The sequence below is a fragment of the Chroicocephalus ridibundus genome, chromosome 1 (assembly GCF_963924245.1).
Source record: "Chroicocephalus ridibundus chromosome 1, bChrRid1.1, whole genome shotgun sequence".
Taxonomy (NCBI): domain Eukaryota; kingdom Metazoa; phylum Chordata; class Aves; order Charadriiformes; family Laridae; genus Chroicocephalus; species Chroicocephalus ridibundus.
The window spans coordinates 133320981-133346818 of NC_086284.1; the positions used below are offsets into that span (position 1 = coordinate 133320981).

The 25838-nt window shown below is 55.5% G+C and overlaps 3 protein-coding genes across 3 annotated transcripts; all 3 read left to right on the forward strand.

The window, feature by feature from the left end:
• The first annotated feature begins 528 nt into the window (after window positions 1-528).
• Window positions 529-3609, forward strand: TPI1 (triosephosphate isomerase 1). The gene is made up of 7 exons (XM_063353743.1): window positions 529-727; window positions 1584-1707; window positions 1793-1877; window positions 2006-2138; window positions 2388-2473; window positions 2681-2768; window positions 3026-3609. Exons 1-7 carry the CDS (start codon window positions 616-618, stop codon window positions 3142-3144), a joined length of 747 nt encoding a protein of 248 aa, XP_063209813.1. The 5' UTR covers window positions 529-615; the 3' UTR covers window positions 3145-3609.
• A 4810-nt stretch (window positions 3610-8419) lies between these two features.
• Window positions 8420-15461, forward strand: LRRC23 (leucine rich repeat containing 23). Its single transcript, XM_063353767.1, has 7 exons — window positions 8420-8785; window positions 8863-8975; window positions 9864-10117; window positions 10214-10344; window positions 13806-13942; window positions 14533-14752; window positions 15039-15461. The coding sequence occupies exons 1-7, from the start codon at window positions 8681-8683 to the stop codon at window positions 15075-15077; spliced, it is 999 nt and encodes a 332-aa protein (XP_063209837.1). The 5' UTR covers window positions 8420-8680; the 3' UTR covers window positions 15078-15461.
• A 148-nt stretch (window positions 15462-15609) lies between these two features.
• On the forward strand, window positions 15610-25536 carry ENO2 (enolase 2). Its single transcript, XM_063353754.1, has 12 exons — window positions 15610-15750; window positions 18875-18966; window positions 19923-20018; window positions 20308-20366; window positions 21417-21486; window positions 21675-21808; window positions 22500-22722; window positions 23180-23377; window positions 23509-23710; window positions 23922-24030; window positions 24168-24226; window positions 24566-25536. Exons 2-12 carry the CDS (start codon window positions 18882-18884, stop codon window positions 24633-24635), a joined length of 1305 nt encoding a protein of 434 aa, XP_063209824.1. The 5' UTR covers window positions 15610-15750; window positions 18875-18881; the 3' UTR covers window positions 24636-25536.
• The last annotated feature ends 302 nt before the right edge of the window (window positions 25537-25838 follow it).

The following is a 25838-nucleotide window of genomic DNA, read 5'->3' on the forward strand; positions in this document are numbered from 1 at the left end:
TGACACACAGCCCTAGTGCTTCGCTGCTTGGGGGGATGAGGCCACCTGCGTGGTGGGATGATGCCACCTCCTAGCTGTCCCGGAGGGGAGGAGGGGGCTTGTGTGTACCTGTGGCTTGTGTAGGGGTGGGCGGGGGGGGCAGCGTTTCTCCTGCCCAGCCTGTGGGGCGCAGGGTGGGCAACCAGGCGGGCCACGAGCAGGGTGGGTGGGTGTGGGGGTGTGCGTGTGTGTGTCCCCCTTCCCCCTTGTGTGCCCTTTACATGCCAAAATACACCAGGGACAAAATAAAAGTCGAAATACCCCCCCCGGTTTCTGCCTGCCCTCCGCATCGCTGGGGCCCTCCGGCCTCCTGGGGCGTGAGCGCCGGTGCTGCGGCAGAGACGTTCCCCCGCAGCGCTTCCCCGGCGCAGCCTCCGCCGGGAGCGGCGGGGCGGGCTGCGGAGGGGGCGTGGCCAATGGGTGTGGGTGGAGCCAAGGGGCGTGGTCAACTGAAGGGGCGTGGCCTGTGCGTTAAAAGCGGGCGCCGGGTGCCGCGTTGCCGTTGCCGCCGCCGCCGCCGCCGACCTTCGCGTCTCCTCCGGTACCGGCCGCAGCCCGCCCGCTCCCGCCCCCGCCATGGCGCCCAGGAAGTTCTTCGTGGGGGGCAACTGGAAGATGAACGGCGACAAGAAGAGCCTGGGCGAGCTCATCCACACGCTGAACGGCGCCAAGCTCTCCGCCGACACCGGTGAGGGGCGCGGCCGCACGTAGCGCACGTCCCGCCCGGCGCCTCACGGGGCCCAGCGGGGCCGGCGGCCGGGCGGGGGGAGCCGCAAATGTCAGAGGGCGGCGGGGACCTAAATATAACGCGGCGGCGGGGCTAAATATACCCGCGAAACCGGATCCGGGCCCGGCGGATCCATGCGGCCCCGTACTCCGGGTCGCCTCCGCCTGCTCGCCGGGAGGGGCGGGGGGAGGCCCGCTCCAGGCGGGGGCGGGCGGCCCGGTGTCCCCGCTGCCGAGCACCACTCCCCCCCGTCCGTCCGTCCGTCCGTCCGCCCGTCTCCCTGGGCCCGGCCGCTCCACCAACCCCCCGCCGCGCCCCGTGTGCTGTCGGTGCCGCCGGCCGGCCGGCAACCGGCGGGTGCGGAGCTCCGTGTTTCAGCCGAGCTGCGCTGCCAGGCCGTGCCCCCGCTTCGCCGCCGGTTACAGTCCCCGGCGTAATCCGATGCTGCCCTTTCCACCCCCACCCCACCCCCCCAACCCCGGTGCAGCCAGGCCCGGGCAGCAAGGTGGGATTCTCTCCCGGTTTCTCGGCTGAGCCCTCTCCCCGTGTGACCCCGCCGGGGGGGGCCTGGCCGCGGGCCTGGAATAGCTCATCTGCCCGCTGGAAAGGGCTTCCTCCCCGCTGTTGAGTCATCGGATAGCGGGGATGTTCCTCCTGCACGAGAGTCCCCCAAATGTCAGCAAGGGTGGGCGGGCTGAGCCTTGAGTTCTTGACCCAAGGGATGACCTCTTGGGGCTGGGGTTTGGGGTCGGAGGAGGCTGGGTACGGTTTCTGCCCTTCGCCTGTCTCAAGGGTAACCACCTTCTCCGCCTTATAGAGGTGGTTTGTGGAGCCCCTTCCATCTACCTTGACTTTGCCCGTCAGAAGCTTGACACAAAGATCGGCGTTGCGGCACAGAACTGTTACAAGGTACCAAAGGGTGCCTTCACAGGAGAGATCAGGTGAGCCCACAGAGAAGAGTAAAGCTGGGGTGCCTCTGGGACGTGAATTTCCTCCAGAGGTGTGAGTCATCTCCTTTCTCCCCAGCCCAGCAATGATCAAAGATATTGGAGCCACGTGGGTGATCCTGGGCCACTCCGAGCGAAGACATGTTTTTGGAGAGTCCGATGAGGTGTGTGCCCCTGGGATGGAGGGATGGTCCAGCTCAGATGTGCCTGCAAAGGCTGGAAGGGTGAGCAGTTAAAATGACTACAGAAGTAGATCTGACTGTTGGTCGCCTTCTTTCTTTTCAATTCCCAGTTGATTGGGCAGAAGGTGGCTCATGCTCTAGCTGAGGGTCTTGGAGTCATTGCCTGCATTGGAGAGAAGCTGGATGAGAGAGAAGCTGGCATAACTGAGAAAGTGGTTTTTGAACAGACCAAGGCCATTGCTGGTAAGGGAGGAAAACGGGCATATTTTTTTTCTGCTTTGGACATGTGGGAAGAAATGGTCATAATGGCCTTAACTGGACGGCTATAATGGCCATCGTGGCCTTCTGGGGAGGCTTGCAGATACATTGCTGCAAGTGTTCACACACAATATTAATGATTGTGTTAATAAAAGGTGTTCCAGAAGCCTTTCCAGCTCTACCCTCCCTAGCATGGGGTACTGTGCTTACTTGTATCTTCTCCTTCCTCCCCAGATAACGTGAAGGACTGGAGTAAAGTGGTTCTTGCCTATGAGCCGGTTTGGGCCATTGGAACTGGTAAAACTGCAACTCCCCAACAGGTATGAGCTGGGGAAAGGTGGCTGACTAAACGTCCAGCTGACCCTTCCCACTCAAGAGGTCTTCTGGAAGATTCTTTCTAAAGACTAAGGATATAGAGAATCTCTAAAGATTCTCTCAAAGAGATTCTGTCTTCTCTTTAGATTTGTATGCAGGGCATGTATTGGTATTGCTCAGCCCTCAGCGGGACTCCTTCCGTTCTGTTGCAGGCTCAGGAAGTTCATGAGAAGCTGAGGGGGTGGCTGAAAAGCCACGTGTCTGATGCTGTTGCTCAGTCAACTAGGATCATCTATGGAGGTAAATGAATCTGAAGCCACTTTCCAGTGCAAGAGGCACTTAGTTTCTCTGCTTGTTGCTGCAGCTGTGCAACGTGCTCTGCTGATGAGGAAACCTGAGGTTGTCAGAGCATAAAGAGCCACCTACCAGCTTGTTTCAGTAAATGGGAGACAGTTTTACTGTCTGCAGAGTTAGATGTGGCAAATCTTACCTTTGTGCCCTGGCCCTGTTTTCTAGAGCTGGCCACATCTGACCTTAAAATGCTGTTCCTTCTTTAGGTTCTGTCACTGGCAGCAACTGTAAGGAGCTGGCCTCTCAGCACGATGTGGATGGCTTCCTTGTTGGTGGAGCTTCTCTCAAGCCAGAGTTTGTGGATATTATCAATGCCAAACACTGAAGCAGCCTGTGAGGAGCAGTCCCTTGTGGTTCAGAGCGAGAAACGGAAGCAAGAAAGGGACCTTTCATTGCACACATACAGAGGCCTCCTCTGAGGCTTTCCCCCTCCACCGTCATTGTTCTAGCTGTGCTGCTAACCCCCACCACCATGTTGGAGTCCTCTTAGTGGAAGCCTGTCTCGGCAGAGTCTTGACAGCCTCCTCTCTGAATTGGCAAAATCCTTGGTTGCCTGTTGACCTGTAAGAGCCCACAGTCAACCTGGCCGGTGCCTCCCCCCTTCCTCTGCAGCACTGCAGGGAGAGGGGGCCGCTGGTGCTGGGGGAGGGAAATCGGAACCACACTCTTGCATCCTTCAGCTCCGTCAGCAAGGAGCCTGTCAGCTTAGACCTTTGTGAGATGTCTTACCTCACCTGTGTCCTGTACTGAACAATAAATGGGAGAAAAAAAAAAAAAAGAAAATGCAAAGGTGGTGTCCTGGATCTTATTCGGAAGCTTCTGGGGATGAGCAGTGTACAGAACTTACTACTTCTGGAGGTAGCTGGTTGCAGAGAGGGCAGCATGGGTTTTGTGGCCTTTTTTTTTTTTTTTTTTTTTTCTTTTTTGAGGGCCCATCATTGCCCCAGGAGGCACTGCGCAGGTTCAGCCTGCGTCTTGCTGTCGGCTGTCACTTGCAGCGTGCCCTGAGCATCTTGTTTCTCTCCTGTTACAGCTCCTCTTTGGTCCCACGGTGATTTCTGTGCATCTCTATTCCCGGAGCACCCGGCTGTTCCACTGGTGAGCTGAGCTTTCCAGGCAGGCTTGGTAACGCGCCCATCCCCACTGTCTTTGCCTGTGAGGACGAGCGGAGCAGCTCCCTCTTTATGCAGGGAAGGTTTTTAGGCCGTGTGCTGAGGCTGTGCTCGCTGCCTGCTGTCTGCTGATGGGTGAGAAAGCGAGACTAGATGCTATTTCCCAGCTGCTGCACCAGCTAGGGGATTTTTAGGTAACGGAAAAAGGAAGTGTCTCAAAAGGAGGAGCTTAGCTGTGGGGCAGTCTGTCCTTGGGAGCCTTTGGGCACTGCTCTGGTACAGAGCAGACATGGGAAGGAGGGCTCTGCCAATGCACAGCTCAGAGATCCTCTCCCAGTTCATGTCTCTGGTCCACTGTTTTTGTAGCAGTGGCACGTTCATCCCTGATACTCCAGCTGTTGAGTGTGTTGCCCTGCCAGCATCACCTGAGGGGCGGAAGGTGAGGGATCAAGGTCAAAAAATCTTAGGAAGCCCGCTAATGCTGCGGGTCCTGCTCTGCTAATGGTGCTCTTCCCTCTCTGCTGGACTGGACAGGACAGAAGAGCAGGGCATCTCCTTCCTGGCTCGGAGCAGGAGTCTGGCCCCCACCCTGCCCCTTCCTTGGCAGGAGCCTTGTCAGGAGGGACCAGCACTGGGATCCTGGATGGCTGACGGTGTGGTGGGTGCTGGAGCCAGCTGTGGGACAATCCCTGTCAGGGAGCAGAGGGTGGTGGTGGGTCCCAGGTGTGGGAGCCTCTCGTGGTGGAGGAAAAGCCACCAAACAGGGAAGGATGTGCGGTGGCCTAGGAAGGAAGATCCTGACTGCAGCACAGAGCTGGCAGCTGCTGGCACTCGGTGCGTGCGGAGCGATGTGGCGAGGAGGATGCTTCAGACACGCACGCAAAAAAACCACCAAAATCCTGAAAACTCCGTGGTTTCTACAACTGCAAGGGCGTTGGGGTCAGCGTGAGCAGAGCAGCGGTGACTGGGTCGGGACGTGGGCGATGCCGAAGGCTGCTGGGGATGGGTAGGCAGGATCAGCCCTGGTCTGCGACACCCCTGTGTGTTCCCACTGCTGCCCGCAGAGCCCGGGAGAGTGACCTACATAGAGAAAAAAAAACCAGAACAAAACAGATGGGAGCTGACTGTTGATCTTGCTGTTTGGAGGAGAATACAGAAGCACGAAAGCCTTCTTTTAATGAGGAATAAAGTCATGGAAAATGATTTCTGCATCAGCAGGAGTGCCAGGTCTTGTTTTTCTTCTTTTTTTTTTTTTTTTTTTTTTTTTTTTGTGTCTGCTTTTTGGCAGGACCACAGCTCCGTGGAGCGGAAATGCTGCCAGATCCTCACTGCAAATGGTAGAGGTTGGATCTTAAACAGGTTGCTGTTGGGGAAAAATGCGTCGTGCCAGATGCGACAGCCCCGAGAGAGGCTGCTGCCGCTCCGTGTCCTCAGCCCCAACCCGTAGCCAGGCTGAGCTTGTATTCCCCATAGGCACCCACACACGTACACACTGCATATGTACATATATACAGGGAGGGTGTCGTGGTTTTGGTCAGATTGGCCAATCAGAATGACAGGTGGCCCTCCCCCGCCCTCTCCAAACAGAGGAGAGGAAGAGATAAGGAGATTTACGAGTTTAGAAAAAGAACCAGAGTACTTTAATGAAAATATTAATGAATAATGAAATATTAAAGAAATTAAAAAGTATACAATGTATAGAAAACCGTATTCAGCTCCCAGGATGACGATCGCATCACCAGCAGGCACAGGGAAAATCCCAGACTGGAGTCAGTGATGGACAGGAGCAGGATTCCAGATCTGGAGTCAGGAATGCTCAGATCAGGGTCAAAAGCAGACGAACAGACAGGGTCCTCCTCAGCTGTTGGCCACTGAAGAAAGAAAAGCTGACGTTTTGATCCCTCAGCTTTTATACTGAGTGTGGTGGAGATGGGATGGAATACCCCTGTTGGTCAGTTTTGGGTCACGCGCCCTGTCCCCCCCTCCCTACAGGTGGGACCCCTCTACGCTTTTCCGCTTCTGACCCTCTAACAGGGCAAATAACAAAGTTAGCTGACCTTGGCTGTTATAGCAATAAGTATAAGCAAGAGCCTCTGTGCGTACCATCCCTTGGCATAATCAGGTCTTATCACCCTGAGGGTGAACAGTTTCTGAACGATATGCTGTTAATTCCAGAGTTTAGGCAGTTAGAAGAGGCCCAGCTAAAAAGTAAAATTACAAAACAGAAAATTGGTTCTGTTCTACCTCAAACCGGGACAGATGGCCACACAGACAACGCGTCCGGCCACACAGAGCCCTCGCATGAACACAGCACCAGTAGCCTCATCCCACCCCCTTTTCTGTCTGAACTGGGTGGAGGTGCGCTAGTGAGCATGTATATATACATATATATATATATACACACACACACATTTATGTACAATGTGGCTCCCTCCAGCAGCTGGGCTCAGGCAGTCTCCCCAGTAGCTGCCCCTCATCCCAGCCTCCCTAGTCCCCCTGGTCCCCCAGTAGCCAGGTCCCCCATGATGCTCTGGCGTTCCAGGTCCCTCAGACTCTTCGTCAGCTGCCGGGACCCCCTGGTCCCCCTGGCAGCCAGCTCCTCCCTTGCATCTTCCCCCAACCCCCCTCTGAGTCCTTAATTTGGGTTCCCAACTGCCACTGTGTTGCTGTTCTCCCCAAGATGGGCCTTTGGTGGGCTGATGGCTCCTGGGATGGGCCTGGGAGCAGCCCAGCAGGGTGCTGTTTGGGCTCCCCCTCCTGCTGTCCTCTCCCCGCGTTCCTCTGTGGCTGTGAGGGTGAGCTTTTGTCACATCACCTCCTTAATGATCAGTATAGTTAGGTTTGGGATCTTTTCTTTTTTATATGTAACATAAATAACTTTTCACTCCTTTAAAGATTTGTGTTTCCTTGTATAATTTCTCTTGTTTCTTGAAAGTTCTCTGGTCATTCAGAAACAGGGCAATTGAGCCATATGTTCCTTCTGTAAGACCACATCAAACATCTGCATAGAGGCACACACAACTCCTACTGGTCCATTCTTCAGCATAAAGGGACGAGGGACGGGAAGAAAAGCGTGTTGTTGCTTTTTTTCCAGCACTGATTTGCTGAAGGGCTCCTTAAAGCCTTGGAAAGCAAAGGCAAGAGGAGCCGGAGTGCTTTATGTGCAGAAGGGTCTTGGTTGGTTTGGGTTTTTTTTCAGGGGATATAGTGTAAAACCCCGTCATACGCAGGTTAATGACCAGGGAGTGAATTCAGATGGGGCGAGTGTAGCATGGGAGACGAGGTCAGCGGTGGGGAGTCAAGCGGGATGAGGCAGGGGGACACGGGCAGCAGCTGAGGGATGCTTTGCAGGAGGGGGTGATGGCCGGCACAGGCACTGGAGGAGCGTGAGGCTCGTGTCTGACAGCTCTGGGTCCAGCTCAGTTTGGACCAGCTTATCTAGCACTGACGTTGCCCAGGGGGGTTGTGATGGAGCAAAGTGCAGTGGAGAGAAAGGGCGCAGGGCCTTGGACTTTGGCATTAACTGCGAAACGCTGGTGGCCGTCAGCTCTGAGCAGCATTCCCGGCCGGAAAACACCCAGCTCTGCTCGGCAGACAACGGGGTCACCAAAGCCCGGGAGGCACCGATGGCGTCTGCTGGGCACCAGCAGCCTCAGCCCTCCCCAGCCTGGGGCAGGGGGCTGAAGCGTCGTCACCCACAGCGGGTCGGGACGCCGTACCCCAAAATCCACTTCCTGGCATCCAGGAGATCACGTCATGGGAGGTTTCCTGCAGAGCCCCAGCCTAATTCTGCTCAACACGTTAATTAAACATTTATCAGAGGGAATGTCTTTCCTCAGAGATATTCACCGCCCGAGTGGCCACCACCCTCTGTGCAGCCCAGCCTAACCCCGGCCCCGTTTTGACCCCAGGGCATGGACAGGACGACCTCCAGTGGTCCCTTCCCACCAAAACGGTCTCTCGGCTCTCTGGATACACTCCTAATGATCGTGGATGTCACCCAGCCAGGAAGGGCCGGGAGGCAGAGTAGGATGACAAAGCGCTTCCGATGAAGGCAAGGCACGCTCTGAGCGTTGCACGTGGAATTGAACATCAAAAAGGACGGGCCACCGCAGCCGGGGCAGCAAACTGACCCAAGCGGTCGGCCGGGAGGAGTATTTACCCGCAGGGTGATGAGAAAGAAGCCGCGGGGAGCTGGGGTGGCCGGCGAGCGGCAAATCCCCAGCGCCCGTGCCGCTGCAGGAAACGCAGGGTGAGCTGCGGGACACGCTAACCGGAACAGGGCCTGTGAAATAGGAGAAGTCGTCTCTTTTTTTTTTGGAGGGGGTTTAACTCCGAGCTGACGAGATTTTGGGTTTCGCCTTAGCGGAAAAGGCTAACGTGGCAGCAGAAATGTCTGGATTCGGGGAAGGCGGGGGGGGAAGGGGGGGGAGGAGGAGGAGCGAGGATGCGGCTCGTGAGAGAAGGGGCGTCCCTGGGAACGACCAGAGGAGGAGGCGGCTGAGGCCGAGGGTGCCGGCAGCACCGCGCACCACCGCGCAGCGCCCCGCAAATCCGCGCAGGGCCGCGCAGCGCCGCGGCGGGAAGCAGGAAGCCCCGCCTCCCGGCGCAGGCGCTGTCACTCAGCGCGGTTGCTATGGCAGCGGCGGCGGGCCCCGCCTCCCCCTCAACCTCCCGGTTTCCATGGCAGCGGGGCGGCGCGGCCCGGCGGGAGCGGCCTGAGCCGTGAGGGAAGCGGGGCCTGTGAGGATGGAGGGCGAGGAGCTGGACGGGGAGGAGTACAGCCTTCAGGAGGAGGGGGAGGAAGGAGAGGAGGAGGAGGAGGGGAAGAAGGCGCTGTCGGAGGAAGAAGAGGTGAGGGAGGGGGGGCTCAGCACCCTCTGGCTGCCGTTAGGCCAGCGCTGGCGTCGCGCTCTCTCCTTCTCTCCCAGGTGCCGGCCCCCTGTCCCCTGACGGAGGAGGCCCTGAAGGAGGGCCTCTCTCTCCTCTCGAAGACCGGCAACGGCCTGGCCCACGCCTATGTGAAATTTGAAGCCAAATACAAGTGAGTGTGCAACACCTGCCCCGGGAGAAGGCCTCCTCCTCCCTGGGCACCTATGCAGCCACGGAGCAGCTGCATCATAAGGCCACTGGTGACAGACCCTGTGGGGCAGGAGCGTTTCCAGGCCATGTTCTCTGGCTGGCTGGCTTCCAGTCTGTGCTTCAGCGTAGCTTGTCCACCCCCAGCCCTGAGCTGGGGACCGCCTCCACCATAGCTAGACGCACTGGTGGGAACATCAGTGTCCCCCTAGATTGAGGCGAGACTGACCATTGCTCTGGACTGTGGTTTCCTAGGGGCACCTGAACGGGGTGACCTCCCCACAGTCATTTGGGGGAATATCCATTAAGCATCTCTCCTGTCAACTGCTAACCTTTAAGGCCATGCACTTGTAAGTACAGTGCCACAATGGCCTGGGGACAGTTTGGAGACTCAGCCCGATCTGTACACCCACATAACCCTGGACCTAACTAACAGGCCTCAGTAAGACTGTGTCTTTCAGCAGCCTCATAGGTATCTCATACAGCTTTTTTTCCAACTAGCAAACTCCTTCCACACAGTCCTTGCTGTTGCCACTACTGTCTAATAGATCCACCCCACCCATACTTACCCTCTTTTCTGCTCTGGTTCTGCCTTCTCCTGGCAGTTCAATGAGAATAAGTACTCCCTGTGCCAGGAAGGCAGGTTCAATCTTAACATTCAGCCTTATTTACACACTATTCCACCTGTCCCTATCGCCTTTCTCCTTTCCTCCTTCTCTCCAGCAAGGCTTCCTAGGACAGCAGGAAAGTGGGAGGGAGGAAGCCCTCCCTCTAGTAGTGGTGAGGCGCAAACTAAAAGCTGTTAGCAGGGGGAAATATGAGAGATGTTTTATTCACATCCTCCCTCCCACAGGGACTTGACAGACATCAGCCTCCTCGAATCCTTCATTCACCTGCGGTATGTGGATTTGTCAGAGAACAAGCTGCAAGATTTGTCTCCTCTGAGGAGCCTAACCCACCTGCTTTGGCTGAAGGTGGATAGGAATCTGCTTACCAGTGCCTGCATGCAGGAGCTACCCTACCTCCAGATCATCAGCTTTGCTCACAACCGTATCAAGGATATGGAGGGCATTACTCACCCCCGCTTAGCCAACCTCAACCTGAAAGGTGATACAGACCACCTGCCTTCATTCTTTTGCACGTAGGATGCTCTCTTTGGGTGGGATTAACTCTCTCATTGTTTCTTCCTCCTCTGGCACTCAGGAAATAAAATCCAGACAGCGCTGGGCCTGAGTCACGGCCAGTTGTTCAGCCTGCAAATCCTGGAGCTGCGAGAAAACAGGCTAGAAAGCACAGCAGGGCTCAGTCTTCCCAAGCTCAAGAACCTCTACCTGGTAAGGGATCAGCCAGCTAGGGGAGTGGGACAGAGCTGCTGCAGAGCCTGGCGCTTCCAGTCAGTGGGCGGAGGGGAGGAGGCCGTCCCCTTCAGAGCAGTGTTCAGTTCAATCTTCTCAGCCTGAGAAAGGCACAGATTTCAGAGACCTAAAGAGACAAAATCACTTCTTTGGGGTAGCTCCTTCTATGCTGTCTGCCCAGATAGCGCGAAGGGAGTAGAATCGTAGAATGATTTGGGTTGGAAGGCACCTTAAAGATCATCTAGTTCCAGCCCCCCTGCCATGGGCAGGGACACCTCCCACTGGACCTGGTTGCTCAAAGCCTCATCCAACCTGGCCTTGAACATTTCCAGGGAAGGGGCACCCACAGCTTCCCTGGGCAACCTGTTCCAGTGCCTCACCACCCTCATAGTGAAAAATTTCTTCCTGATATCTAATCTAAATCTACCCTCTTCCAGTTTGAAGCCACTACCCCTCGTCCTATTGCTACATGCCCTTGTAAAAAGTCCCTCTCCAGCTTTCTTGTAAGCCCCTTTTAGGTACTGGAAGGCTGCTGTAAGATCTCCCTGGAGCCTTCTCTTCTCCAGGCTGAACAACCCCAACTCTCTCAGCCTGTCCTCATAGGAGTAAGTAGCCACTGACCAGTAATTCTTCTGCAGAGAGTGGAGGAGCTGGCAATGTTCAGTGTTCTTCCCTCACAGCATCCTACAGGAGAGTGGTATTCCCTTCTGGCAGTGTTAAGCAAGCTTGTATTCTCTGTGTCCTGGGACCCACGGTGGTCAGTGCGGAAGGCAACAGGTTTGCTCTGGGTGACAGGGGGAGATGATGCCTCCTTCTCCTCTCTGATGGGCCTAATCAAATACTGGTTTAAAAACAGCACAATTATATGATTCACACCTTCAGCTGCCAAAAAAGAAACCAATTGAATATCGAAGTGAAAGTAAGATAGGAGAACCAATTTCCTAATACCAAAAATAATTGCTTCAAGGAACATTTACTCCTAGAGATGCAAGTGAAGAAAATATGTATGGCTTAGTTCCATGCAACACACAGTGCTACAGCTTGCGAAGACTGGATAGGTGTCCTGAGTCACTAGCTCTTAAAAAGCAATTAAAGATGATAAAGGCTTTGAAAAGCTATATGGTTTCTTTTCATCAAGGCTCCCTGGCAGAAAACACTGAGGAGATTGCTTGTTGAGATTGTCTGCTATTTTCTGGTAGAAAACAGATTTTAGGGTGAGAGGTGCTGAAAGAAGTGACGAAGTGGATAAGTCACTCAATACAATACAGAATTTCAAACTAAAACCAGTGACTTTAGTGAATGATTACAGAAGAGCAAGCACTGCATTTGCGTTTAAAGAAGGTTCCTGGCATGACTGAGGAATTTCTGAGCTGCACATATGAAGTGGGCAAATTGCACGACGTGATTATTAAAACTGGAACTGACTCATTTCTCAGGAATCTTTGGGGCTTGAATTTGTCTCCCATGTCTGCCCGCTCACTAAATCATCTCTCCCAGTACTGCTTTGCTTTCTGTGTAAAGATTTTGGTATTACTTGAGCCATGGGTAGATGAAGCTGATGCCCTCAAGGACAGGGTTCAAGACAAAGGGCTAAATTGAAAGGACCTGAACTAAATTTGGTTAATGTATGACATAGTTGCAGACGAAATTTAGCATTAAAAAAGTTATACCAACTAGCAGGAAGACTATGAGCTGGCTCCGTACCACGTGGCACTTGTATCAGTTTGAGGATCACTGCTGTCAGTAGGGCTGTGTTGGTTCCTGGTCATTGTGCAGCAGTGGTGCCGAAGACTAGCTAGAGCAAGGTCAGGTATGCAGGAAGGGGTGAGGGAATTGTGAGGAGCATAGTTATAGTAGCTGTCCATAAGAAATGGTGGCATCACGTCTACGTGAAGGTATCTGAGGTAGGGTGATGATGTGAGCATTTAATTAAAACAGTCATGTGGAATGTTCTTTGATTTAGGGGAAAAAAAACAACCCTGAAAAAAATCCATTCTGTATTTGTCCTGTTAGTGCTTGCAGCTGTTAAAACTGTTCACACTGAAGTAATGAAGAAAGTGAGAGTGATGGGAGGTTACTATTCATTTTACAGACCAGTGGCCTGTGAGCTCCCCACCCTATTTCCCACACCAGCTCCTGATTTCCTCTGAGGTACTACTCCTTCCTGGTTGTTAAAACTGTTTGCACGGCTTTCGCTACATCTCCGACTTTCCTTTTTTTGTCCTTGTGTTACCCTCTTTACTTGGCCCAGCTGGTCCAGACTCTTCCTTGTCCAGTTTCCATGAGAGTCCACCTTTTCTACAAAACTTCCTTTTTCTCTTACCCCACCAGTTCAGCCTGTGCCCCTTTCATTAGTCTCAGGCGTTGGCCACATCACTGCCTGGGTTCCAACAAGGAAAAGAGAGCACAACAGTAGCTCTCTCCCCATTTCCCGTGCAGGTATCTGCACCCTTAGAGACTGCAGCCCAGAGCCACGATCCCAAGTGGAGCCCTGCGCAGCTCCGGGCTGGAGAACGTGGCGTGGAGGTTGTAGTTACCAGGGATGTTCCAAACTCGGCTGCAGAAGGCGATGAGCGGCCTGACCTCTCCTTGGTGCGGGCACTGCGCTGAGCCCGGCCTTGGGCAGGAGACCTCTAGTGGTCTTTTGCAGCCGAAATCCTGCTGTGAAACTATGGCTGAAATTCAGGGCTTCGTTTTTCCCCATCTAATAACTCACATCAGAGTGAAGTGAATGAAATTCAGTGATGGGGAATTTTGAACTGATAGGACACATTCTTCCTGCTGTACAATTGTCAGGTTTGTTGTGAGAAGGTGCACCTATGGATGGAAAACAGCAATTATATCTGGAAAAGCTTAAAATTAAACCAGCCAACAAGCCCCACGCCCCCCAGCAACCTCTCTTAGGAGCACACAGCCTGCGTCTGCTCCTAGAGGAGTAAAAGAGGAGAGTAGTAGATTTCCCCCACAACAGAAGCTGCGGACAGTGGAAGATGCCTGGACTTACATGGACTACGTGACTAAGAGGGGCTGGTTATTCATCCTTTACACACACTTGTTTCAGGCTCAGGCCGCCGCTTTCCCCTCCACACTGTCGCTCTCTGAGGCCTTAGGGACTCAGATTCGGCACTGCCATGGAAGGGGGTGCTGTGCTGGCAGCTGAGTATTCATCTGGGGTGGTTTTGTCCCAGTCACCAAGTGATGCTACTTTGGTCCTTCAATCTGAAGTTTTTGGTGCAGCAAACTTTTGGTCCCTGAATCTGAATACTTAGAACCCATTTGGCCAAGCCGATGAGCAACCTGGTCTAGCTTCAGAGAAGGCTGCGTTATGAGTGGTAGGGAGTCTGAAGGGTAGAAAGAGCTTTAAAGGCCAGAAATAACTGCTGTTCCCTCTCTTGTGCGTCCCCTTTTCCCTTCTGTCTTCCTGCCTCCCTGGTGCTCAGGCCCAGAATGCCATTCGGAGCCTTGAAGGCCTTGAGGGGCTAGGACAGCTGACAACTCTGCACCTGCGTGACAACCAGCTTGAGACCCTGGATGGATTCTGTAGTAGCATGAAGTGCCTGCAGTACCTCAATCTACGGTGGGTCCTCCTTGCTCTGTGTTGGGACCAGAGACCCCTTCATCAGGCTGTACTCACATTTAGATCTTTAGGATTTTTCTGGTTTCTTTGGAAGTTGAAGACCCGATGGGGATGTGTTGATCTTTATCATTCTTAACTGGTGTTCAGCAGTCAGCTGTCTAAGAGTATAACAGCCAGCGTCTTTGCTGGGCTTCTCAGAAAAGATCTGCTCCTCCAGTTACTCTCACATCCCACCTCATACTTTTTATTCCTTGCCATAACTCCTTTGGATCCCTCTAAGTGTGTTCTCTGTGTCCTGGACGTGACTGCAAGTGCCCTTTACTTCTCAGCATTTGCCATACAGGGTGATGGCGATATCACACAATACTGTTCTGAGGACAGAGAAATCCAGAGGACGTGTTCTTTTTGTCCCTTAGTCTGGGGAGCTGCAGGCAGCTCTGGACCTTAGATCACAGGTCTGCGGTCTAAGGTCTACGGTCTATCACGCTGCTACATTTTGCTTTGTCTGTCTTGTCAGCTTACTGTTCCAAAACGACCTCACTACTTGCATGTGTCACTTTCCCCTGCTCTCTGTCCTTCCTCTTCTTCAGGAGCAATGGGATCAGTAGCCTTCAGGAGGTGGCAAAACTGCAGGTCCTCCCCATGCTGCAGGCACTGGTGCTGTTGGACAATCCGTGCTCTGATGAACCCAATTACCGGCTGGAGGTCCTGGTCCTGCTGCCACACCTGCAACGCCTCGACAAGGAATTAGTTGAGCAAGATGAGCGGGCAGAGGCAAATGAAATCCGTCAGAAAAGGCAGGAAGAAAAGGTGAGAACAGCACGGCATAGGGAGAAGAAGGAAGTGAAGGGAAAGAGAGAGGATCAAACATGCTGACCAAGCCTCTCCTCCTCTAGATTACATGAGGAGAAGGCTAAGGGAGGTCAGTCCCAAAGGCAGTGGAGCCTGCAAGAGAGGCCAGGCCTCGCAACCTGATTGGGATGGCCAGCATCGCAACCCTACTGCCATTCCCAACCCCACCAGCAGAATTCAGCGGTGAAAGGGGAAAAGAAGCCAGGCATGGAGTCATTTAACTTCTCCCTCTTTCCTTCTTCAGGAAACAGTAGGATTTCTCCAGGCTGATGCAACTGAGTGACCGCCGGTTTTAATACCTGTTCCCAGAACCAGTCAGGATTTGGAGATGCCTTCCTTCCCTCACAAGTGCAGCTGGAGAAGTGAGAACTGCAGGTATCGGAGCTACCTTCACCTCATTTTACCCCTGGAGAAAAGAGGAGGGCTACCCACCCTGGTCCTGGAAGTTGCCCTGAGGTACTGCAGTGTTTTTGCAGTCACTGCACTCATACGCTCTATTCTCAGTAGGCCCAAGAGGGAAAAGGGGAAAGGGGAGAGTTACAGGTTCTGCGGTTCGATTTATGGCTCCCCAAAACCCTACAAGAATTTCTGATTTGAATAAAAATAATTAATGAGCCTGGAGTGAGTGGAATTGTTTATCCTGCACACCCACTCCTATTCCCTGGCTCTCTCAACCCTCGTCTGTGTACGTCTATCCCCTGTCTGCCTCTCTCTCTTTCTCTCTCCATCCTCTACGTGCTGTTTGCAAAGCTTTGCTAAATCCTGACTCATCGCAGCTCTGGGTCACATGCTGCTGTCCCGGCCCTATCAGGGGCGTCTCCATCCTGCTGCTGCCGCCGCCGTTGGCTTAGAGGACACATCATCTCCCCTTGAGGTCCTGCATCCCTCCTCAGCTTCGTCCTCTCTCCTTCCTACCAGCACTTTCTCAATCTCTCGTTCACCCCTGCCCTAGGAAGGTAAGTCTCTCCCCACGGCCAGCACACCACCACCACCCCCCTCCCCCCATGCATGTTTCTGCTCCCCACCCTGTGCCCTCCAAACCCCACACGCACTTTGGGGTCCCCGCGGAGAAGGACCACGGTGAGCGGCATTAAAAACTAAACTCCCCTCGCTTCCTCCCCCTGCTCCTCCCACCTCTTTCTCCTGACATTCTCACCACCCCCCCCCCCCCGCCGCCTCTCCCCCACTTCTCACTTTTCTTTCGTATTTTAATTTCAGGTACTCCCTCCTTCCCTACCCCCCCGGCAAGCATCATGTCAGATGTGAATCTAGGGAATTGCAGGAGGGGGGCAACCCACAAGGATAGGTGGTGCTCCCCAAGGGCATTGCCGGGAGCTGCTGCGGGATGGAGCTTTACGTGGCCGGGGGGGGGTGGGGGGGTGGGTAGCGGGGAGGAAGGAAAGCTCAGTTTGGGCACTGCTGGGGAAAGGACTCAACCTCAGTGCAGAGTGCCCCCCCCCTCCCCAAGTCTCCCGAGGTGTTGACATAAACACGGGCGCTCAGCCGGGTCCCAGGGAGAGGGAGGGAGGAGAAGGGGATGTTTTCTTATCTGCCACACACGGGGCGGAGGGGGGGGGGCAGCAGGGAGAGGAGGTGACAGTCAAGCGAGCAATAGCTGCATCAGCCACGACACTGCAGCAGTGCGGGCTTCCTGGGAGCAGTGCCCAGCCCGGGGGAATCGCAGCAGCACGGGGGGCCGGTGGCGGGGGCTCGGAGGGCAAAGGTGTTCTCCACGCTGGCCTGCCCGGCGGGGAGGGGGAATCTCTGCGGCGCGAACTCCAGTGAGACGATGCCCTGGCGACACGCAGTGCCACGAAGCAGCGCCCACGGGAAGGCACTGCAGCAGTGACAGTCTCCCCAGGTGCCCTGCCCAGCCTCCAGCCTGGCTCCTCTCTCTTCTTCGCTGTGGTCTATGGGCTGCCGGCTGTGGCTCCATCCCAATCCCTTATCCCGGCTTATCCGCCTCTGACCTCCTTTCAGGACAGTGCAGCTGATGCCAGGGATTTCAGGGTGGTTCTTTGCGCCATTCAAAGGAGGGCAAACGCGGGGAGACATGGGGCAGCAACACAAGTGGAGAAAAGGGTGCGAAGGACTAGAGAGGAGAAGAGGCCGAGTGATGGGGTGGGACATGCACGGCTGGATTCGGGCTTGTCACTGGGCTTCCTCGCAGATGGCCCCAACCAGGGGCAGGTGGACGTGGGCAGAGGGATGTGACCGTGGGCAACACGACCACATTAAGCAGAGAGGCACCGCAGCCGGCACGGTGTCTTGCTGTCAAAGATCACATTAATGGGGTCCTGTTCCTCTCTCCCCCGCGGAGGCTGCTCAGGCATGGCCAGGGCACTGCTGCAAAGGAAGATCGCAGCCGTGCGGGCACGGCTCTGGAGGAAGCTCCCGCAGCGTGTGCCAGATGGCGTGAGGAGCCTTGCCAGAGCGGCTGATGGGGGATCCCAGCCCAGATGGACATGGTGGAGGGCCCTGCGCAGGCTCCAGAGAGCCCCGGTGTCGCGGACTGAAACACCCCAGTACGGGAAGCTCTTGCCGAAAACTTCAGAGCAGCGCCACCTCCTCACGCTTCTGCCATTTCCACCCACCCGAGCCAACGGGGTCCAGAGCTGACCCCGGCTTCCCCCAGCCTGCTTCTTAGCTCCCCTCTGCGCCGTGATGTGCTTTTGCAGCATCCCACCCCCCCTCCCGGCCCCGCACGCAACCCCCATGCTGAGCCCCTGTGGTGGCCGTACCTCTGCAAGGTGCCACCACGGCCTGGTTCTGGCTGGGGCCCAGCCTCTGCGCCGAGCTCTGCGTGTGGGGTTGAGGGAATGAATCATCCGTGGCAGCCAGGGGAGGAAAAGCTGCCGGGGGCGTGGGGGTGACACACACCTCCCTGCTGCTCCCTCTCTTTGGGGGGGACGCAGCTCCCCGGCATCGCACGGCCCCGCGGCCGGGGGGAATAAGAAGGTGGGATGGGGCGGGGGGGACATGTTGTTTTGGACCCCATAGGGAGCAAACTTCATGTCTTTCAAGCAGCCGCCCTCAACCCCCAGCCTGTTTTCCACTTCAGGTTCAACCAAAACGCCCGGTTTCCTCACCCGACAAGAGACGCCCCCCGGCCTCATCCGCTTCCCCGTCTCAGGGGCAGGCGCGGGTCCCCCCTCCCTTCAGAGCCCTCTCTCCCACGGCCGAGGCACCGCGGCCTTCAGCAAGATGGCTCCCCTGGGCTGCCGGCCTCTGCCACGCTCCCGTCGCCTCAGCACAGCCTGACGCTGCAGGGTGACAGGGGAGAGGGGAAGGCTGAGACAGGCTCTCAGATGGGGGGACGCGGCGGCTGGGGGTCTGCGAGACCCGGGCTGGGGCAGCCCCCCCCGCCATGGGCCAGAGAGGGGCTGAGGGTCCCGGAAGGCCGGCCGACCCCTGCCTTGCCCGGCTCTGCCCCAGGCAGCCACTGCGCCAGGCTGGCTCCCTGCCCGCCGCGCAGGGACACGGTGGCCGCTCGCTGTCTGGCCCTGGCGGGGACCGTCCTTGCCTCCCGGCAAGGGGAAGGGGGACGCCGGGAGCCTGTGCCTCGTCCTTGGCGCCGGAGCCGGGGGCACCTCCTGGCTGCGCCAGCTGCAGCACTCGGCCATGGTGCAGGCAGAGAGGGAGAGAGCTCCCAGTTTGTCATCTGCAGCAAAGGGACAGGATAAATTCAAATGGATAACCAGTTCCTGGACAAAATGTGGGTGCATTCCTACCATCTGGGATTTAATAGCAATTTCTAAATTTTCTTGAGCCAATAGTTTTAGCTCCAGCTCCAAAGGACGCTATTCCTTGAGCTCCCTTCTCTCTGTCGGTGTCTTGTGTAGATATTAGAAAGGTGAACACCGCATCCTGGGGCCTCTCAGAGCTGAAAATCTCTCCTCTCCTCTCCTCTCCTCTCCTCTCCTCTCCTCTCCTCTCCTCTCCTCTCCTCTCCTCTCCTCTCCTCTCCTCTCCTCTCCTCTCCTCTCCTCTCCTCTCCTCTCCTCTCCTCTCCTCTCCTCTCCCTCGCCCTCTCCCTCGCCCTCTCCCTCGCCCTCTCCCTCTCCCTCTCCCTCTCCACAGACTCACCATGGCAGTCGAGAGGATCCATGCCCGCGAGATCCTGGACTCCCGTGGGAACCCCACCGTTGAGGTGGACCTGTACACGCACAAAGGTACGGGGGTGACAAGAAGAGATGGAAGGGAAGTCCTACCCACCCCGGTGGAGCTGGTGCTGCACGGCAGCCTGGCACGCTCCGCCGAGAGCACGGAGGGTCTTCTCAGGTGAACCCCCGGTGGACAGCAAGCTGGGGGAACAGGCAGAGACCAAAACTCTGCTTGTGCGTGAGCCACAAGCTCAGCGACTCCACGCATGTGCTGGGCAAATCACGACGAGACAGCTGGCTGCCATGTGTGTGACTTGAGCCATGTGTCTGCTAGTAGCAGGGACGGAAGGTTTCATTAACATAAATATATTTACCTTCTCGCATCCCTGCGATGCCCTGCTGCAGCTATGCTTTTAGTCCTGGGACACAATACAAGTTTGGAAACACATCCATGGTCATGCATGTGAGGCAGGGGAAGGTTTGTCCCCGAGATCGCTGTGCCGGTATGTACATCCACACGTGCCTCAACTGGAAGAGCTGCATCTGAGCTGGGCCCAAAGCGGGGTGGGATGAGGAATGAGGAGCAGTGAGGGGCCAGAGCAGGCATATGACCAATCTTTTCCTTCTTCACGGAGGCAGAAACCCAGCCCCAGTCTGAGGGGGAGGAAGCCCCTGGAGGCTGTGGGTCAGGCTGCCTCTGGAACCAGGAGGAGGGCTGAGGAGCCAGACTTCCACCTATCATCTGTAGTTCTGGGATCAGTGGGGACCTCTGGGTGCCTGAAATCCAGGTTTTTCAGTCTGGAAGCCCTGGGTACATTTATTTCTTGCCACCCTGGTGCTCCACCTCCAAGAGGTGCTCTACCTCTGCAAAGACCTGCCACAAGCAGCCAGCCAGCAGGGCCATCCATTTGCACAAGTGGTTGCCACATCGTGTCCCACAAAGGCAGGACAGAAGCGGGTACATGAGGGTTTTCTCTCCGTTTCCCCCTCTGCTCGTCTCACACTCATGTTTTGCTGTTTCCCAGGCATGTTTCGAGCAGCGGTCCCCAGCGGCGCGTCCACTGGTATCTATGAAGCGCTGGAGCTGCGAGACAACGACAAGTCGCGTTTCCTTGGGAAAGGTGGGGAGATGCCTGCTCCGCACCCCGTCCCCGGGGCTGCCTATGCGTGGGGCTCCGCTGGAGGGTACCGCTCATCCACTGGCGTGATGTGGATGTGTCCCACTGCCCTCAGGGAGACCACGGAGGCACAGACCTAGCGTAAAGTGAAAGATCGGGCCTCCATCTTCCCTTGCTGTCTCCCTCTCAGTCTGTCTATCAGTCCTCTCCCTCCCTCTTTCCACTCTCCTCTTTGCCTCACTCTCTCTTTCTCTCTCTCTCTCTCTCTTTCTCTGTCTCTTCCCTTCTTTAGGGGTCCTGCAGGCCGTGGATCATATCAACAGCACTGTCGCCCCAGCTCTCGTGGGCTCTGTAAGGATTTCTCTTTGTTCTCCCTTGTCCAACGCTTACTCTGGTCCGTCTCTGTCCCCCGATCTCTGTTTCTGCCTCTCTTCATCTCACTGGGTTAACAGCCATAGTGATGCTCTCTGTGAACCTTGGGCACGCCCCTCCTGCCCTCCATGCCTGTACGTGTCCACAGCGATCTTTTCTCTGGGCGGAAAGGATTTAACGCTACCTGGTCCACCGCAGCACCTGTACCACCTAGCTAGTCCCCTCGATGCTCCCTGTAGAGCGCTCTCCCTCTTTCAGCTGTGCTCCTCCTCAAGCACTGAACCTCATCCACATGCCTGTGGCCTCACGCCCGTTCGTCCCACCCAGCACTCATGGTGTGGTGAGCAATGACCGTACCGTGCAAGGTCTGGCAGCTCCCCCAGCACAGCCTCGCGGAGCGGTGGTGTCACTGTCACATCTTCAACCCGTTCACACCTGAAGACCTGGAGCCTGCTCCGACGAGAGCTGAGCTGAAGCCACATGTTGCAGCCCGTGCAGCCTGTGGTGGGGTCTGGCTGAGAGCCCAGCTCTCTCCACCCCTGAAAAACACCCGGCCTGGTGAAGGGCTGCCTGTGTTGGGTCTAATCCTGCTCTCCACCTTGCTCCCGGGGACGGCTCTATGCAGTCTACATTCGCTTGCTTGGGGTTGAGCATGTACTGTTGTTCTGCCTAGCTTCTGTGTGGCCACAGCACCACAAAGCTCCTTGGAAGATGCCAAAAGGCTGGGTAAATCCCCAAGGGAGTCCTGTATCCCCAGCAATGCGTGGCCTTGCCTGGGCTGCAGCTGATCCCCTCTCCAGCGTGGGTACATCTACACTGCACTGCAGCAACGTCATCGTGGTTACCTAACTTGACTAAGGCACTAATTTCCAAGGCACTAACTCCCAGAGCTTTGTGTGTATATGTTCCCCCATGAGCTAAAAAGGTCCCTGTAACCCCCAGCTTCTCCATCAACGCCTCCTTTCTCGCACGCCGGAGCCAACAGCTCTTACCAGCCTCCCCTCCTGAGGAGCTGTTTCTTTCTTGCAGGGCCTCTCTGTTGTGGATCAAGAGAAGATAGACAATCTGATGCTTGAGATGGATGGCACAGAGAACAAATGTAATTCATTCTTCTTTTTTTTTTTTTTTTTTTTTGGTCTGGGAAGTAAAGAGCATGGGAGGCTGCAGGGCTGGAGAGTAGGGGGGCGCTGTCAGAGCTGTGGTGAGCCCAAGGCTGGGCTTGCAAGGGTTACCCGCTGGAGAGAAGGTTGTTGCCTGAGAAGCCTAATTCCTTGGTTTTGCCCACAGCCAAGTTTGGTGCCAATGCTATCCTGGGAGTTTCGCTGGCCGTGTGCAAGGCGGGAGCTGCAGAGAAGGACGTCCCCCTGTACCGGCACATTGCTGACCTGGCTGGCAACTCCGATCTCATCCTTCCTGTGCCTGTAAGACTCCTTTGTCCTTGACATCCACCTTCATAAATTCCAAACGAAACTTCAAAGGGTGTGTTGGGAGGTAGAGAAGGAAGGGATATAGGACTGAAACGTCATCTGAGTGCACTGCACTTGTCAAGGAAGCAAACCAAGGTGTGAGATTTGTCAGGTTTCAACACAGAAAAGAGGGGCCTGAGGAGGATACGGCAGAGGTTGTGGTGGGGATTGGTGAGGATCTCCCTCTTGGCACAAGAACCAGAGGGCATCATGTGAACCCTCTGGGGCATGGTTCAGAACAAGGGCATATGGGCCTTCACACCAGGGGTAGCTGCCCTGTGAAACTCCTTCACAAAGGGTATTGTGGATGCTAAAATTTTCTCAGCGTCAAGGAGAAAGGTCCTGGAAGAGAGATTGATGTGGCATTGCTGACAAATGCATACAGATAAACACAGCACAGATAAACACATATAGCTCGGGAGATCTCTGAGAGGGAAACAGGTGGGAAAGTCTTCGCCAACCATTTGTGTTGAGCCACTATTGGAACGAAGACCCTGGGCTTATGTGCCGTTGGCCTTTGTAGTTGATGTGTTACATTACCCTGTGGGATGTGGCATGAATGGGCATGGTGACTCACCTGAGAGCCTCCTCTAGGTGGTGCCAAGACTGGTTCCTTCAGCTCTGATTCTCTTATGGACTCTTCCAGGCTTTCAACGTGATCAATGGGGGTTCCCACGCAGGCAACAAACTGGCCATGCAGGAGTTCATGATCCTGCCTGTGGGAGCTGAAAGCTTCCGTGATGCCATGCGCATCGGGGCTGAAGTCTATCACAACCTCAAGAGTGTCATCAAGGAGAAGTATGGCAAAGATGCTACCAACGTGGGTGATGAGGGAGGCTTCGCCCCCAACATCCTGGAAAACAGTGAAGGTGAGAGCCCTGCAGAGATGGGGTGCCCCAGCCTGCAGTGCTGTGGCTTCCTACACCCAGATCACAGCATTCCCCAAAGACCGATTCAAAATATGATGCATCGGTGTCATTGACCTCCTGTGTTAGGGAATGGTTTCTAAGCTCCTTCTCCTTGGGGTGCCCCTGATCTGTCACTGCCTTTCCATACAAACCTCTCATGTACGTGCAGACTTTTCCAAGGCCTTCCCCCAACTTGTCACTGAGCCGTAGATTGTATTCTAATTCCTCCTCATCCTTTTGGATATGGCCTCGACAGGCCCTTGTCACGTTTCTGTTGCATTCTGTGCTCCCTTCTATCTCTCCCATCGCACCATTAGACTCTCAGTGGCTCTCAGGACCCTCCCAGGGGAGGTTGCCACTGAAAGTCAGAGCTCCCTGCTCGGGCTGACTCTCATGACTGCAACTTTCCTCCTCCCAGCTCTGGAGCTCCTCAAGGAAGCTATTGACAAGGCGGGATACACAGACAAGATTGTCATCGGCATGGATGTGGCAGCCTCCGAGTTCTACCGCGATGGCAAATATGACCTGGACTTCAAGTCCCCAGATGACCCAAGCCGCTACATTTCTGCGGACGAGCTGGGCGACCTCTACCAAAGCTTTGTACGTGATTATCCAGGTGAGCTGCTTTGCTCGGCAGTAGGGAATCAGCACTGGTGTTGCATACTTAACAGGAACACCTCCTCTCTTGTGTTTTTGGGGTGGGAAGGGAGGCAGCTTTCGCTCATGTCTCTTCTGTTGTCCCTTCAGTGGTCTCCATCGAGGATCCCTTTGACCAAGATGACTGGGAGGCCTGGTCCAAGTTCACGGCCAATGTGGGGATTCAGATAGTGGGAGACGACCTGACAGTGACAAACCCCAAGCGCATCGAGCGAGCTGTTGAAGAGAAGGCCTGCAACTGCCTCCTGCTCAAAGTCAACCAGATTGGATCTGTCACGGAGGCCATCCAAGCGTAAGTCCAGCCCACTGCCCTTGTTGTCCTGTGAAAGGGTCGGTAACAAACCACAGCAGGGTGTCCCGCTATCCATTGGATATCCATTGATTTTTGTCTCTACCAGAGTGCAGGATGCTGAGGGTGGGAGCAGAGGGTGCCTGGATGTCACCCTGTGCGGGTGGTGGTTATAGGAGTGGGAGCTAACGACTGCCTTTCTCACTTCTTGCAGCTGCAAGTTGGCCCAGGAGAACGGCTGGGGTGTGATGGTGAGCCACCGATCTGGGGAGACCGAAGACACCTTCATTGCTGATCTGGTTGTAGGACTGTGCACCGGGCAGGTAAGTGAGACCCAGGCCATGCACAGGCCTGGAAGAAAGCAAAAAGGTGTGAAGACAGAATGCCCCGCCCCACCACGGGAAACTGGTGCAAGTCATAACAGTGTCTTACCGTGTTTGTTTTGGGGAATGCTTTACAGATAAAGACGGGTGCTCCCTGCAGGTCTGAACGCCTGGCTAAATACAACCAGCTCATGAGGTAAGGGGCTCCGGGGACGGGAACGCAGAAGAGAAACGGGGGGAGTGACTAACTGGGGTGTGAGAAGCTGAAAGCCCAAAGGTAGATGGGGCTTGTGGGGGGGACTGTTATGAAGATGAGGGGCAGAGATTACAGTAGGGTCCCGGGGAGATCTCTGGAGCAGACTCCCTCCCTCCTCCATGGCGTGAGGGTGCAGCCCCGCAAGCGCAGCAGCTGGCAGGAGCTGAGCTCCTCTGGCCCCTGTCAGCTCCTCGGCCGATGCGCTGCTTCTCCAGCGCCCTGGTGCCTCCGACGCTCCCTCGCAGCAAGGGCCTGACGCGTGCTGTCTCTTTCCTGCAGGATTGAGGAAGAGCTTGGCGATGAAGCACGCTTTGCTGGACACAACTTCCGCAACCCAAGTGTTCTTTGAACATTGTTCCCAGGGCACAGCTACCCTGCTGCTCTTTTCCCACCTCACAGACTCTGAAGCCCCCTTCCCTCCACTGCTCCCTTTTTTGCTCTTTCTCCCCCCTCCGCCACCCGGTTCCCTCTCACCTCAAACCCCCTCGAGTTCAGGTGTCCCCGGCTAGTTGTACCCAGGTGAAGGATGAGAGAGCGGCCTACACCCTGTCCCTTGCTTTGGGGTCGTAAGCATTTCTGGATCTAGGCATCGTGTGTCTTTTGGTTTGTTTGGTTTTGTTTGGTTTTTTTTGTGTGCAGGGCCGCGTCTGAGCCCCTCTGTTCACGTGTTAGACCGCGGGAGCATGCTGCCCGGTGTGTTCCCCTCGTACGCCGAAGCATGTGCGGTGAACATATGTGCGTGGGCTGGTGTGTTTGGACAAGTGTCGTACCTGTAGCTGTGTTTGGACGAGTGTCGCCAGTGGCTCGCTCTCGTTGTGCATGTGTGTAGGTGTATGTGTACTGGCCTACGGCGTCCTTGTTCCCCAGGCGTGTGATCGCACTGAGCCGTGGTGGGGACCCGAGCGTCCCCTCCTTCCACCCCAAGTGCTGTGCTGTGTTGGGCTGTGCTTGCCAGCAGCTTAGCGTTGACGTGCACTGCTGTCCCTCACTGGGTGTGCGTGTGTGTGCGTGTTGTCAGTCTCCGGGTCAGCACATAGTACTGTGGGGCGATATATTAAAACACATCCGTGAACAAACCCATGCTCTCGTTTGCTTCTCGTGACCTTTTTCTCTGTTTCCTTCCCTCTTGCACTCCTTCACCCTCTCCTCCGCCCACAATGTCTGCTTCACCTTCTGGAGAGCCCATGCTCAGCTGAGCAACTGACAAACTACAGACCCCTAAACTCGATTAAAATGTATTTCACACCTGAGTTGCCTGGCTTGGCCTGATGTTTCTCTCTATACACCGGCATTTGGGAAATGGGGACATTTTGCCATGAAAGCAGGAGAGACTCGCACAGAAAAGGTAACTAAAACAAGCAGAGGGGACTGGAAAGAGAAAAGGCAAGGCCCAGGTACCTCCACCTCCTTTCACAGCCTTGTCCCACAGCCAGACTGTCAGCCACCCAGCCGGGGAACGCCAAAGGGGAAGGCAGGTGGGAGGGTGGGAATTGCCCCCATCCTCTCCCCCAAACCACGCTGCACGAAGATCTGCTCTGCGGGGATTTTAATC

Bases quoted from the DNA above. Each gene is read 5' to 3' on its own strand.
- TPI1 (XM_063353743.1), top strand. From the start codon at position 616: ATGGCGCCCAGGAAGTTCTTCGTGGGGGGCAACTGGAAGATGAACGGC. The intron at 728-1,583 runs GTGAGGGGCGCG...TCCGCCTTATAG, and splicing joins CAAGCTCTCCGCCGACACCG to AGGTGGTTTGTGGAGCCCCT. The intron at 1,878-2,005 runs GTGTGTGCCCCT...TTCAATTCCCAG, and splicing joins TTTTTGGAGAGTCCGATGAG to TTGATTGGGCAGAAGGTGGC.
- ENO2 (XM_063353754.1), top strand. From the start codon at position 18,882: ATGGCAGTCGAGAGGATCCATGCCCGCGAGATCCTGGACTCCCGTGGG. The intron at 21,487-21,674 runs GTAATTCATTCT...TTTTGCCCACAG, and splicing joins GGATGGCACAGAGAACAAAT to CCAAGTTTGGTGCCAATGCT. The intron at 21,809-22,499 runs GTAAGACTCCTT...GGACTCTTCCAG, and splicing joins ATCTCATCCTTCCTGTGCCT to GCTTTCAACGTGATCAATGG.
- LRRC23 (XM_063353767.1), top strand. From the start codon at position 8,681: ATGGAGGGCGAGGAGCTGGACGGGGAGGAGTACAGCCTTCAGGAGGAG. The intron at 8,976-9,863 runs GTGAGTGTGCAA...TCCCTCCCACAG, and splicing joins AAATTTGAAGCCAAATACAA to GGACTTGACAGACATCAGCC. The intron at 14,753-15,038 runs GTGAGAACAGCA...TTCCTTCTTCAG, and splicing joins AGAAAAGGCAGGAAGAAAAG to GAAACAGTAGGATTTCTCCA.